This window comes from Mercenaria mercenaria, chromosome 7 (assembly GCF_021730395.1).
Source record: "Mercenaria mercenaria strain notata chromosome 7, MADL_Memer_1, whole genome shotgun sequence".
NCBI classification, from domain to species: domain Eukaryota; kingdom Metazoa; phylum Mollusca; class Bivalvia; order Venerida; family Veneridae; genus Mercenaria; species Mercenaria mercenaria.
This window is the reverse complement of record NC_069367.1, coordinates 8,328,918-8,341,939: the sequence shown is the minus strand read 5'-3', so window position 1 is coordinate 8,341,939 and position 13,022 is coordinate 8,328,918. Positions and strand designations below refer to the sequence as shown.

The 13,022-nt window shown below is 35.5% G+C and overlaps 1 protein-coding gene across 1 annotated transcript in view; it reads left to right on the top strand.

Moving 5' to 3' along the window:
• LOC123554999 (neurogenic locus Notch protein-like) overlaps positions 1 to 11,487 on the top strand; it is a 44,939-nt gene extending 33,452 nt beyond the window's left edge. Inside the window, exons 21-32 of the mRNA XM_053548946.1 lie at positions 152 to 265; positions 684 to 797; positions 3,223 to 3,321; positions 4,031 to 4,144; positions 4,429 to 4,542; positions 4,959 to 5,072; positions 7,591 to 7,704; positions 8,119 to 8,232; positions 9,730 to 9,843; positions 10,128 to 10,241; positions 10,658 to 10,768; positions 11,423 to 11,487. Of these exons, the coding sequence (XP_053404921.1) occupies positions 152 to 265; positions 684 to 797; positions 3,223 to 3,321; positions 4,031 to 4,144; positions 4,429 to 4,542; positions 4,959 to 5,072; positions 7,591 to 7,704; positions 8,119 to 8,232; positions 9,730 to 9,843; positions 10,128 to 10,241; positions 10,658 to 10,768; positions 11,423 to 11,487 (1,301 nt within the window). The remainder of the gene's footprint in view (positions 1 to 151; positions 266 to 683; positions 798 to 3,222; positions 3,322 to 4,030; positions 4,145 to 4,428; positions 4,543 to 4,958; positions 5,073 to 7,590; positions 7,705 to 8,118; positions 8,233 to 9,729; positions 9,844 to 10,127; positions 10,242 to 10,657; positions 10,769 to 11,422) is intronic.
• The last annotated feature ends 1,535 nt before the right edge of the window (positions 11,488 to 13,022 follow it).

Below are 13,022 nucleotides of genomic sequence, written 5' to 3'. Positions count from 1 at the left end.
ACTTCGGTATTGCGTTCAACAGTCATTCTTTCGTCTTTGTTTAATTTATGCATGTTTTGACTAATGTATAATTTCTAATCTCCAAGAATCATTTTTAAAGTGTTATTACCTGATGTCTTTTTCTCATATTTAAAAAAAAAATATAACACAGATATAGATGAATGTAGCTCAGACCCTTGTGGAAACGGGGCAACGTGTAATGATCAAGTCAATTCGTACAGTTGCACGTGTAGTCCTGGATACACTGGATTTGACTGTGAGACAGGTAAGACATTTTGTAGAGTGCTCTACTGCATGTAATAATTCTGTAAACGAAGCAAAAGTCATTCTTTCCTCTGAAAATATGTTTATTCTTGAAAAAAAAGAACATACTGCCTTGCGGTGCAAGAAATGCGAAACTAGTAAGATATTTACCTGTTGCTTTTAATATTACTTTGCGTAAAATAGATGATTATAAACATGTTCAGAATCATAATTAGAATGTCGAAAACGTAGTTCTGTAGTACTGTAGTAAGTCTTTCTTAATTTATTGAGTTACTTCAGTATTGCATTCAACAATCATCTTTTCGTCTATGTTTAATTTACGTATGTTTTGAATAATGTATACTTTCTAATCTCCAAGAACCATTTTCAAAGATTTATTACCTGATTTCTTTTTCTTATATTTGAAAAAAATAACACAGATATAGATGAATGTAGCTCAGACCCTTGTGAAAACGGAGCAACGTGTAATGATCAGGTCGATTCCTACAGCTGCACGTGCAGTCCCGGATACACTGGCCTTGACTGTGAGACAGGTAAGACATTTTGTAGAGTGCTCTACAGCATGTAATATCATTCTGTAAACGAAGCAAAAGTCATTCTATTTGTTGAAAATATGTTTATTTTTGAAAAGCAATATACTGCCTTGCAGTGCAAGTTAAACTGTGAATTTTGATTTATTTAACGTGTACGAGTTTCAAATTTGCTTTTACATATACCTGGAAGGAAGTTGTTAGCGTTTCTTTCCTCTTTCTCCTAAGTCCCCCTATCGCCCCCATCCTTTCCCATATTGCATTTGTGCTCTCTTATTTGGGAACCGCTTCCCTTTTACTATGAGTAAGTTAGCGTGCCCACCTTTATTCTGGCTGCCAGAGTCCTAGGGCGGTGCCCAATATTTGTTTTTCCTGCTAATTTATGTGCATTCATGTGCTTGCACGTCTGTGAGCTTTGGGCGGTGCCCTACAGTGTTGTAATATTTTATTTTTCTGTTTATCTGTTAGTTATGTGTGTTTGTCTTTTGTACATGACTGTCTGCACTGCTGAGGTTTACTTTGTAGTGTAACTGTGATTAATGAACGTAGCATTCCCTTTTGAATATTCATCCATCTTTCTCTTTCCTCTTCATCCGCCCCACTCTACCCCTTGCTATCTTTACACCTTCCTCCCTTTTTCTATATTTTGCGTAACATTAAACTATACTTGTTGGTTTTTCAAACAACCCGTTTGTAATATCTTTCCGTCACAGCTTCTTTTTGTTGTGGGCCGACTTTGCAAACGCGTGGCCCGAGAATGTGTTTGCGGTACTCTGTGCTTTCGAGAAATCTACCTTTACCTATTATCTTTTGCCAAATTATCAAGGCCTTTCCTTGGTCTTTTGTCTAATTAAGCACGATTCTGTGTTCAGATGCGTTAGAATTAAAAAACAACATCCAGGCGTCTGAACGAATGAACCGTGGTAAATTGGATGATTAACCAGAAGAAGGTATTTTATATTTTCATTCTTACATTCTCATTGAAACAATGGTCATAAATCTGACAAACATCAGAGAAGCAATGAGCTGGATATCCCGCAACCGTCTGACATTATAATTATCCTGAAAAGTTGTACAAGTCAAATGTCCTGGCCAAAGAAAAACGTGTTTAGTTTTCTGGTAATATCTTGTACATTTATGTAAAAGGGACCTTTTCATAATGTGACAGAAGAGGCTTTTTAAAAAGGAGTCATTCTAAAAATACCAGCTTTAACACTTTACACGAGCACCAAAATAATTTTAGTACTGCTCCTGCTGTGTGAAGCCTTTAACATCTCCAATAATCCCAAACGTAAGAATATGATAAGATCATTGGAAACCAAAGCACTTGTAAGGTACTTCACTTATCGATACCAGTTTTCTTATGTGTACTCGATTTAAACCATGTTATCCTTCAGAAACGGTTTCAATGTTTAGAATAGTTTTTGTTGTGCATTATATAACTCGTTTTAAGTTAGTTTTCTTATTTGGAAATGCACACAGACATAGACGAATGTAGCACAAACCCTTGTTCGAATGAAGGCACGTGCGAAGATGGTGTGAACTCGTACAGTTGCACGTGTAGTCCTGGATACACCGGTGTTACATGCGGAACAAGTAAGATATTTACATGTTGCTTTTAATATTACTTTGCGTAAAATAGATGATTATAAACATGTTCAAAAACATAATTGCAAGGTCGAAAACGTTTGTCCTGTAGTACTGTAGTAAGTCTTTCTTTATTTAATGAGTTACTTCGGTATTGCGTTCAACAGTCATCTTTCGTCTTTGTTTAATTTATGCATTGTTTGACTAATGTATACTTTCTAATCTCCAAGAATCATTTTTAAAGTGTTATTACCTGATGTCTTTTTTCTCATATTTAAAAAAAAATATAACACAGATATAGATGAATGTAGCTCAGACCCTTGTGGAAACGGGGGCAACGTGTAATGATCAAGTCAATTCGTACAGTTGCACGTGTAGTCCTGGATACACTGGATTTGACTGTGAGACAGGTAAGACATTTTGTAGAGTGCTCAACAGCATGTAATAATTCTGTAAACGAAGCAAAAGTCATTGTTTCCTCTGAAAATATGTTTATTTTTGAAAAAAAAGAAAATACTGCCTTGCGGTGCAAGAAATGCGAAACTAGTAAGATATTTACCTGTTGCTTTTAATATTACTTTGCGTAAAATAGATGATTATAAACATGTTCAGAATCATAATTAGAATGTCGAAAACATAGTTCTGTAGTACTGTAGTAAGTCTTTCTTAATTTATTGAGTTACTTCAGTATTGCATTCAACAATCATCTTTTCGTCTATGTTTAATTTACGTATGTTTTGAATATGTATACTTTCTAATCTCCAAGAACCATTTTCAAAGATTTATAACCTGATTTCTTTTTCTTATTTGAAAAAAATAACACAGATATAGATGAATGTAGCTCAGACCCTTGTGAAAAACGGGGCAACGTGTAATGATCAGGTCGATTCCTACAGCTGCACGTGCAGTCCCGGATACACTGGCCTTGACTGTGAGACAGGTAAGACATTTTGTAGAGTGCTCTACAGCATGTAATATCATTCTGTAAACGAAGCAAAAGTCATTCTTTTTTTTGAAAATATGTTTATTTTTGAAAAGCAATATACTGCCTTGCATTTGCAAGTTAAACTGTGAATTTGATTTTTTAACGTGTACGAGTTTCAAATTTGCTTTTACATATACCTGGAAGGAAGTTGTTAGCGTTTCTTTCCTCTTTCAACTAAGTCCCCCTATCGCCCCCATCCTTTCCCATATTGCATTTGTGCTCTCTTATTTGGGAACCGCCTCCCTTTTACTATGAGTAAGTTAGCGTGCCCACCTTTATTCTGGCTGCCAGAGTACTAGGGCGGTGCCCAATATTTGTTTTTCCTGCTAATTTATGTCATTTATGTGCTTGCACGTCTGTGTGCTTTGGGCGGTGCCCTACAGTGTTGTAATATTTTATTTTTCTGTTTATCTGTTAGGTATGTGTGTTTGTCTTTTGAACATGACTGTCTGCACTGCTGAGGTTTACTTTGTAGTGTAACTGTGATTAATGAACGTAGCATTCCCTTTTGAATATTCATCCATCTTTCTCTTTCCTCTTCAACCGCCCCCACTCTACCCCCTTGCTACCCCTTACACCTTCCTCCCCTTTTTCGTAATAGTTTTTGTTGTGCATTATATAACTCGTTTTACAGTTAAGTTTTCTTATTTGGAAATGCACACAGACATAGACGAATGTAGCACAAACCCTTGTTCGAATGAAGGCACGTGCGAAGATGGTGTGAACTTGTACAGTTGCACGTGTAGTCCTGGATACACCGGTGTTACATGCGGAACAAGTAAGATATTTACATGTTGCTTTTAATATTACTTTGCGTAAAAAAGATGATTATAAACATGTCCAAAAACATAATTGCAAGGTCGAAAACGTAGTCCTGTAGTACTGTAGTAAGTCTTTCAATATTTAATGAGTTACTTCGGTACTGCGTTCAACAGTCATCCATTCGTCTTTGTTTAATTTATGCATGTTTTGACTAAGGTAAACTTTCTAATCTCCAAGAATCATTTTTAAAGTGTTATTACCTGATGTCTTTTTCTCATATTTAAAAATAATATAACACAGATATAGATGAATGTAGCTCAGACCCTTGTGAAAACGGGGCAACGTGTAATGATCAAGTCAATTCGTACAGTTGCACATGTAGTCCTGGATACACTGGATTTGACTGTGAGACAGGTAAGACATTTTGTAGATTGCTCTGCAGCATGTAATTATTCTGTAAACGAAGCAAAAGTCGTTCTTTCCTCTGAAAATATGTTTATTTTTGAAAAAAAAATATACTGCCTTGCGGTGCAAGATATGCGAAACTAGTAAGATATTTACCTGTTGCTTTTAATATTTCTTTGCGTAAAATAGATGATTATAAACATGTTCAGAATCATAATTAGAATGTCGAAAACGTAGTTCTGTAGTACTGTAGTAAGTCTTTCTTAATTTATTGAGTTATTTCAGTATTGCATTCAACAATCATCTTTTCGTCTATGTTTAATTTACGTATGTTTTGAATAATGTATACTTTCTAATCTCCAAGAACCATTTTCAAAGATTTATAACCTGATTTCTTTTTCATATATTTGAAAAAAATAACACAGATATAGATGAATGTAGCTCAGACCCTTGTGAAAACGGGGCAACGTGTAATGATCAGGTCGATTCCTACAGCTGCTCGTGCAGTCCCGGATACACTGGCCTTGACTGTGAGACAGGTAAGACATTTTGTAGAGTGCTCTACAGCATGTAATATCATTCTGTAAACGAAGCAAAAGTCATTCTATTTTTTGAAAATATGTTTATTTTTGAAAAGCAATATACTGCCTTGCAGTGCAAGTTAAACTGTGAATTTTGATTTTTTTTAACGTGTACGAGTTTCAAATTTGCTTTTACATATACCTGGAAGGAAGTTGTTAGCGTTTCTTTCCTCTTTCTCCTAAGTCCCCCTATCGCCCCCATCCTTTCCCATATTGCATTTGTGCTCTCTTATTTGGGAACCGCTTCCCTTTTACTATGAGTAAGTTAGCGTTCCCACCTTTATTCTGGCTGCCAGAGTCCTAGGGCGGTGCCCAATATTTGTTTTTCCTGCTAATTTATGTGCATTTATGTGCTTGCACGTCTGTGTGCTTTGGGCGGTGCCCTACAGTGTTTTAATATTTTATTTTTCTGTTTATCTGTTAGTTATGTGTGTTTGTCTTTTGTACATGACTGTCTGCACTGCTGAGGTTTACTTTGTAGTGTAACTGTGATTAATGAACGTAGCATTCCCTTTTGAATATTCATCCATCTTTCTCTTTCCTCTTCAACCGCCCCACTCTACCCCCTTGCTACCCTTACACCTTCCTCCCCTTTTTCTATATTTTGTGTTTATAACCATTTAAACATTAAGTTTGCTTATGGAATTGCACACGACTAGACGAATGTAGCACAACCCTGTTCGAATGATTGGACTGCGAAAGTGTGAACTTTTACGTTGCAGTGTGGCCTGATACCGTTTACTGCGGAACAGAGATATACATGTGCTTAATACTTGCGTAAAATAGTGATTTAACATGAAACATAATTGCAGGTCGAAAACGTTCTTTCTTTTAATGATTACTTCGGTATGCGTCAACAGTCATCCATCTCTGTTATTAGCATGTTGCTAATGTATACTTCTTCCAAGAATTTTTAAGTATTACTGAGCCTTTCTCATTTGTAAAAAACTAAACTATAATGAATGTAGCTAGACCTGTGAAACGGGCACGTATGATCAGCATTGTACGTTCACATGTTCGGATAACTGATGACGTTAGACAGGTTAAGACATTGAGATGCCTACAGTCATGGTATAATTCTGTAACGAGCAAAGTCATTCTTCGCTGAAAATATGTTTAGTTTTAAAAAAAAACTGCCTGCGTGAAGATATGCGAAACTATAGTATTTACTGTTCTTTTATATTACTTTGCGTAAATAGTGATTATAACATGTCAGAATCATAATCGATGTCGAAAACGTAGTCTGTAGTACGTAGTAAGTCTTCTAATTATGAGTACTGTATTGCATCACAATACTTCGTCTGTTTTAATTTACGTTATGTTTGAATAATGTAATTTTAATCTCAAACCATTTCAAAGATTATAACCTGTTTCTTTCTTATATTAAAAAAATAACACAGTTTAGTGATGTGCTCAGACCTTGTGAAACGGGCAGTGATGACAGTCGATTCTAAGCTGCCGTGCAGTCGATACATGGCTTGACTGTAGACAGGTAAGACTTTTTGTAGATGTACAGCAGTATAATCGTAAACGAAGCAAAGTTTTTTTTTGAAAATATGTTTTGAAAGCATTCTGCTTGCAGTCAAGTAAACTGTAATTTGATTTTTTAACGTTACGATTTCAAATTTGCTTTTACATATACCTGAAGGAAGTTGTTACGTTTTCTTTCTAGTCCCTATCGCCCCTTCCTTCCTATGCTGTGCTTCATTTGGGAACCGCTTCCTTTATGAGTATTAGCGTGCCACTTTATCGGCTGCCAGAGTCTAGGCGGTGCCCAATATTTTTTTTCTGCTAATTATGTGCATTTATGTGCTTGCACGTCTGTTGTTGGGCGTGCCACAGGTTTTAAATTTTATTTTGTTTATCTGTATAGTGTTTGTCTTTTGTCAGGACTTGATCTGAGTTTACTGTAGTGTACTGTGTTTATGAACGTAGCATTCTTGAATTCATCCATCTTTACTTCCTTCACCGCCCCACACCCCCTGTACCTTACACTTCCTCCCCTTTCGTAATAGTTTTTGTTGTGCATTATATAACTCGTTTTACAGTTAAGTTTTCTTATTTGGAAATGCACACAGACATAGACGAATGTAGCACAAACCCTTGTTCAAATGAAGGCACGTGCGAAGATGGTGTGAACTCGTACAGTTGCACGTGTAGTCCTGGATACACCGGTGTTACATGCGGAACAAGTAAGATATTTACATGTTGCTTTTAATATTACTTTGCGTAAAACAGATGATTATAAACATGTTAAAAAACAAGACTGCAAGGTCGAAAACGTAGTCTTGTAGTACTGTAGTAAGTCTTTCTTTATTTAATGAGTTACTTCGGTATTGCGTTCAACAGTCATCCTTTCGTCTTTGTTTAATTTATGCATGTTTTGACTAATGTATACTTTCTAATCTCCAAGAATCATTTTTAAAGTGTTATTACCTGATGTCTTTTTCTCATATTTAAAAAAAATCTAACACAGATATAGATGAATGTAGCTCAGACCCTTGTGAAAACGGGGCAACGTGTAATGATCAAGTCAATTCGTACAGTTGCACGTGTAGTCCTGGATACACTGGATTTGACTGTGAGACAGGTAAGACATTTTGTAGAGTGCTCTACAGCATGTAATAATTCTGTAAACGAAGCAAAAGTCATTCTTTCCTCTGAAAATATGTTTATTTTAAAAAAAAAAATACTGCCTTGCGGTGCAAGATATGCGAAACTAGTAAGATATTTACCTGTTGCTTTTAATATTACTTTGCGTAAAATAGATGATTATAAACATGTTCAGAATCATAATTAGAATGTCGAAAACGTAGTTCTGTAGTACTGTAGTAAGTCTTTCTTAATTTATTGAGTTACTTCAGTATTGCATTCAACAATCATCTTTTCGTCTATGTTTAATTTACGTATGTTTTGAATAATGTATACTTTCTAATCTCCAAGAACCATTTTCAAAGATTTATTACCTGATTTCTTTTTCTTATATTTGAAAAAAATAACACAGATATAGATGAATGTAGCTCAGACCCTTGTGAAAACGGAGCAACGTGTAATGATCAGGTCGATTCCTACAGCTGCACGTGCAGTCCCGGATACACTGGCCTTGACTGTGAGACAGGTAAGACATTTTGTAGAGTGCTCTACAGCATGTAATATCATTCTGTAAACGAAGCAAAAGTCATTCTATTTGTTGAAAATATGTTTATTTTTGAAAAGCAATATACTGCCTTGCAGTGCAAGTTAAACTGTGAATTTTGATTTATTTAACGTGTACGAGTTTCAAATTTGCTTTTACATATACCTGGAAGGAAGTTGTTAGCGTTTCTTTCCTCTTTCTCCTAAGTCCCCCTATCGCCCCCATCCTTTCCCATATTGCATTTGTGCTCTCTTATTTGGGAACCGCTTCCCTTTTACTATGAGTAAGTTAGCGTGCCCACCTTTATTCTGGCTGCCAGAGTCCTAGGGCGGTGCCCAATATTTGTTTTTCCTGCTAATTTATGTGCATTCATGTGCTTGCACGTCTGTGAGCTTTGGGCGGTGCCCTACAGTGTTGTAATATTTTATTTTTCTGTTTATCTGTAAGTTATGTGTGTTTGTCTTTTGTACATGACTGTCTGCACTGCTGAGGTTTACTTTGTAGTGTAACTGTGATTAATGAACGTAGCATTCCCTTTTGAATATTCATCCATCTTTCTCTTTCCTCTTCAACCGCCCCACTCTACCCCCTTGCTACCCTTTACACCTTCCTCCCCTTTTTCTATATTTTGCGTAACATTAAACTATACTTGTTGGTTTTTCAAACAACCCGTTTGTAATATCTTTCCGTCACAGCTTCTTTTTGTTGTGGGCCGACTTTGCAAACGCGTGGCCCCGAGAATGTGTTTGCGGTACTCTGTGCTTTCGAGAAATCTACCTTTACCTATTATCTTTTGCCAAATTATCAAGGCCTTTCCTTGGTCTTTTGTCTAATTAAGCACGATTCTGTGTTCAGATGCGTTAGAATTAAAAATCAACATCCAGGCGTCTGAACGAATGAACCGTGGTAAATTGGATGATTAACCAGAAGAAGGTATTTTATATTTTCATTCTTACATTCTCATTGAAACAATGGTCATAAATCTGACAAACATCAGAGAAGCAATGAGCTGGATATCCCGCAACCGTCTGACATTATAATTATCGCTGAAAAGTTATACAAAGTCAAATGTCCTGGCCAAAAGAAAAACGTGTTTACTTTTCAAGTACGGTGCAATAATCTTGTACATTTATGTACAAAGGGACTTTTTCATAATGTGACAGAAGAGGCTTTTTTTAAAAGGAGTCATTCTTCAAATACCAACTTTAAAACTTTACTCGAGCACCAAAATAATTTTAGTACTGCTCCTGCTGTGTGAAGCCTTTAACATCTCCAGTAATCCCAAACGTAAGAATATGATAAGACCATTGGAAACCAAAGCACTTGTAAGGTACTTCACTTATCGATACCAATTTTCTTATGTGTACTCGATAATCCATGTTAATCCTTCAGAACCGGTTTCAATGTTTAGAATAGTTTTTGTTGTGCATTATATAACTCGTTTTACAGTTAAGTTTTCTTATTTGGAAATGCACACAGACATAGACGAATGTAGCACAAACCCTTGTTCGAATGAAGGCACGTGCGAAGATGGTGTGAACTCGTACAGTTGCACGTGTAGTCCTGGATACACCGGTGTTACATGCGGAACAAGTAAGATATTTACATGTTGCTTTTAATATTACTTTGCGTAAAATAGATGATTATAAACATGTTCAAAAACATAATTGCAAGGTCGAAAACGTAGTCCTGTAGTACTGTAGTAAGTCTTTCTTTATTTAATGAGTTACTTCGGTATTGCGTTCAACAGTCATCCATTCGTCTTTGTTTAATTTATGCATGTTTTGACTAATGTATACTTTCTAATCTCCAAGAATCATTTTTAAAGTGTTATTACCTGATGTCTTTTTCTCATATTTAAAAAAAATATAACACAGATATAGATGAATGTAGCTCAGACCCTTGTGAAAACGGGGCAACGTGTAATGATCAAGTCAATTCGTACAGTTGCACGTGTAGTCCTGGATACACTGGATTTGACTGTGAGACAGGTAAGACATTTTGTAGAGTGCTCAACAGCATGTAATAATTCTGTAAACGAAGCAAAAGTCGTTCTTTCCTCGGAAAATATGTTTATTTTTGAAAAAAAAATATACTGCCTTGCGGTGCAAGATATGCGAAACTAGTAAGATATTTACCTGTTGCTTTTAATATTACTTTGCGTAAAATAGATGATTATAAACATTATCAGAATCATAATTAGAATGTCGAAAACGTAGTTCTGTAGTACTGTAGTAAGTCTTTCTTAATTTATTGAGTTACTTCAGTATTGCATTCAACAATCATCTTTTCGTCTGTGTTTAATTTACGTATGTTTTGAATAATGTATACTTTCTAATCTCCAAGAACCATTTTCAAAGATTTATAACCTGATTTCTTTTTCTTATATTTGAAAAAAATATCACAGATATAGATGAATGTAGCTCAGACCCTTGTGAAAACGGGGCAACGTGTAATGATCAGTCGATTCTACAGTTGCACTGCAGTCCCGGATACACTGGCCTTGACTGTGAGACAGGTAAGACATTTTGTAGAGTGCTCTACAGCATGTAATATCATTCTGTAAACGAAGCAAAAGTCATTCTTTCTTGAAAATATGTTTATTTTAAAAAACAATAATACTGCCTTGCAGTGCAAGTTAAACTGTGAATTTTGTTTTTTAACGTGTACGAGTTCAAATGTGCTTTTAACATATAATGGAAGGAAGTGTTAGCGTTTCTTTCATTTTCTACTTAGATTCCCCCTATGCGTCACCCATCTTTTCCCTATTTAATTTTGTGCTTTTATTTGGAACGCTTCCCATTACTATGAGTAAGTTATCGTGCCACCTTTTTATGGCTGCCTAGAGTCCTAGGCGGTCCCAATTATTGTTCATTTCCTGCTAATGAGTGCATTGTATGTGATTTGCACTGTGCAGGTAGCTTTGGAGTGCCCCTACAGTGTTGTATATTTTTATATTTTTCTGTTTATCTGTTAAATTATGTGTTTTGTCTTTTTACATGACTGTCTGCATGCTGTTTTATTTGAGTGTAACTGTGATAATGAAACGTAGCATTCCTTTGAATATTATCACTTTCCTTTTCCTTTCAACCCCACTCTACCCTCTTGCTACCTTTAACCTTCCTCCCTTTTTCTTGGTTTTGTGTCAACTTAACTTTATTGTTGGTTATAGAAATGCCACTCCCGACTATGGTCACAACCCTTGTTATGAACATCATTACTACACTTAGCACTTAGTTTGCTTCTCACATGAAGACATTGCAACACGCGTAGGCTCAACCACATCAGAGGGTCAATGTAGTTGTAGCGTATATACCATGTCATCGGAGAACATCTACTCTTCACACATCCATTAATATTTGCAAATCTTCTAAGCCAGTATCTTGGTTATTTGGGCTCAGTTAAAACACGAATTGTGTTCAGTACGGAATAGCAAAAAGAAAGTCAATTCTCATGACGTCCTATACATGAACCGTGGCAGTAAACATTGTAGATGCACATTAAATTCATGTAAAGAAGAATAGTATTTTTTATATGTCTAAGTCTTGAAAAAAAAAATATCTTCTGCAATATTGAATATTCCTTCTTAATAACTTGGTATAATGATTATACATTATCAAATCATTAATAATGTCGAAAACGTAGTTCTGTATACTGTAGTAGTCTTTAATTTATGAGTTACTATGCATTCAACAACATCTTTCGAAATGTTATTAATTTACTAGTTTTGAATAATGTATATTTCTAACTCAGAACATTTTCAAATGATACCTGATTGTCCAATGAAAAAAATACACAGTATAGATAATGTGCTCTCAGACCTTGTAAACGGGCAGTGTTATGATCAATGATTCCTACAGTGCAACATCCATAACTGCCTTACGGAAGGAGAAGCATTTTGTGAGTTCTACAACATGTATTCTGTTAAAGAATCAAAGTCTTCTATTTTTTGAAAATGTTTTTTTTGACTTATCATTCAGTCAAGTTAAACACTTTGAATTTTGATTTCTTTAAGCTTACAGATGCATTTGCTACAATACTGAATTATTGTTCGTTCTTTCCTTCTCAAGTTATGCATCCTTTCCAATGCATTTGCTCTATATTTGGAACGTCCTTCATTTTAAAGTAATTATATTTATTCTGGTGCAGATCCTAGTGTGAATATTGTTTTCTGCTAATTGTGCAATGCTGAGGTTGCTTTGTTAAGTGTAATTGTTATCGGATACGTGTTTCTTTTGAATGACTGTCACCATTCTGATAACTGTTAATGCTCATTCAACCGCCCTCCTCTTCAATACCCCTTGCTACCCCTTACACCTTCCCCCCTTTTTCGTAATAGTTTTTGTTGTGCATTATATAACTCGTTTTACAGTTAAGTTTTCTTATTTGGAAATGCACACAGACATAGACGAATGTAGCACAAACCCTTGTTCGAATGAAGGCACGTGCGAAGATGGTGTGAACTTGTACAGTTGCACGTGTAGTCCTGGATACACCGGTGTTACATGCGGAACAAGTAAGATATTTACATGTTGCTTTTAATATTACTTTGCGTAAAATAGATGATTATAAACATGTTCAAAAACATAATTGCAAGGTCGAAAACGTAGTCCTGTAGTACTGTAGTAAGTCTTTCTTTATTTAATGAGTTACTTCGGTATTGCGTTCAACAGTCATCCATTCGTCTTTGTTTAATTTATGCATGTTTTGACTAATGTATACTTTCTAATCTCCAAGAATCATTTTTAAAGTGTTATTACCTGATGTCTTTT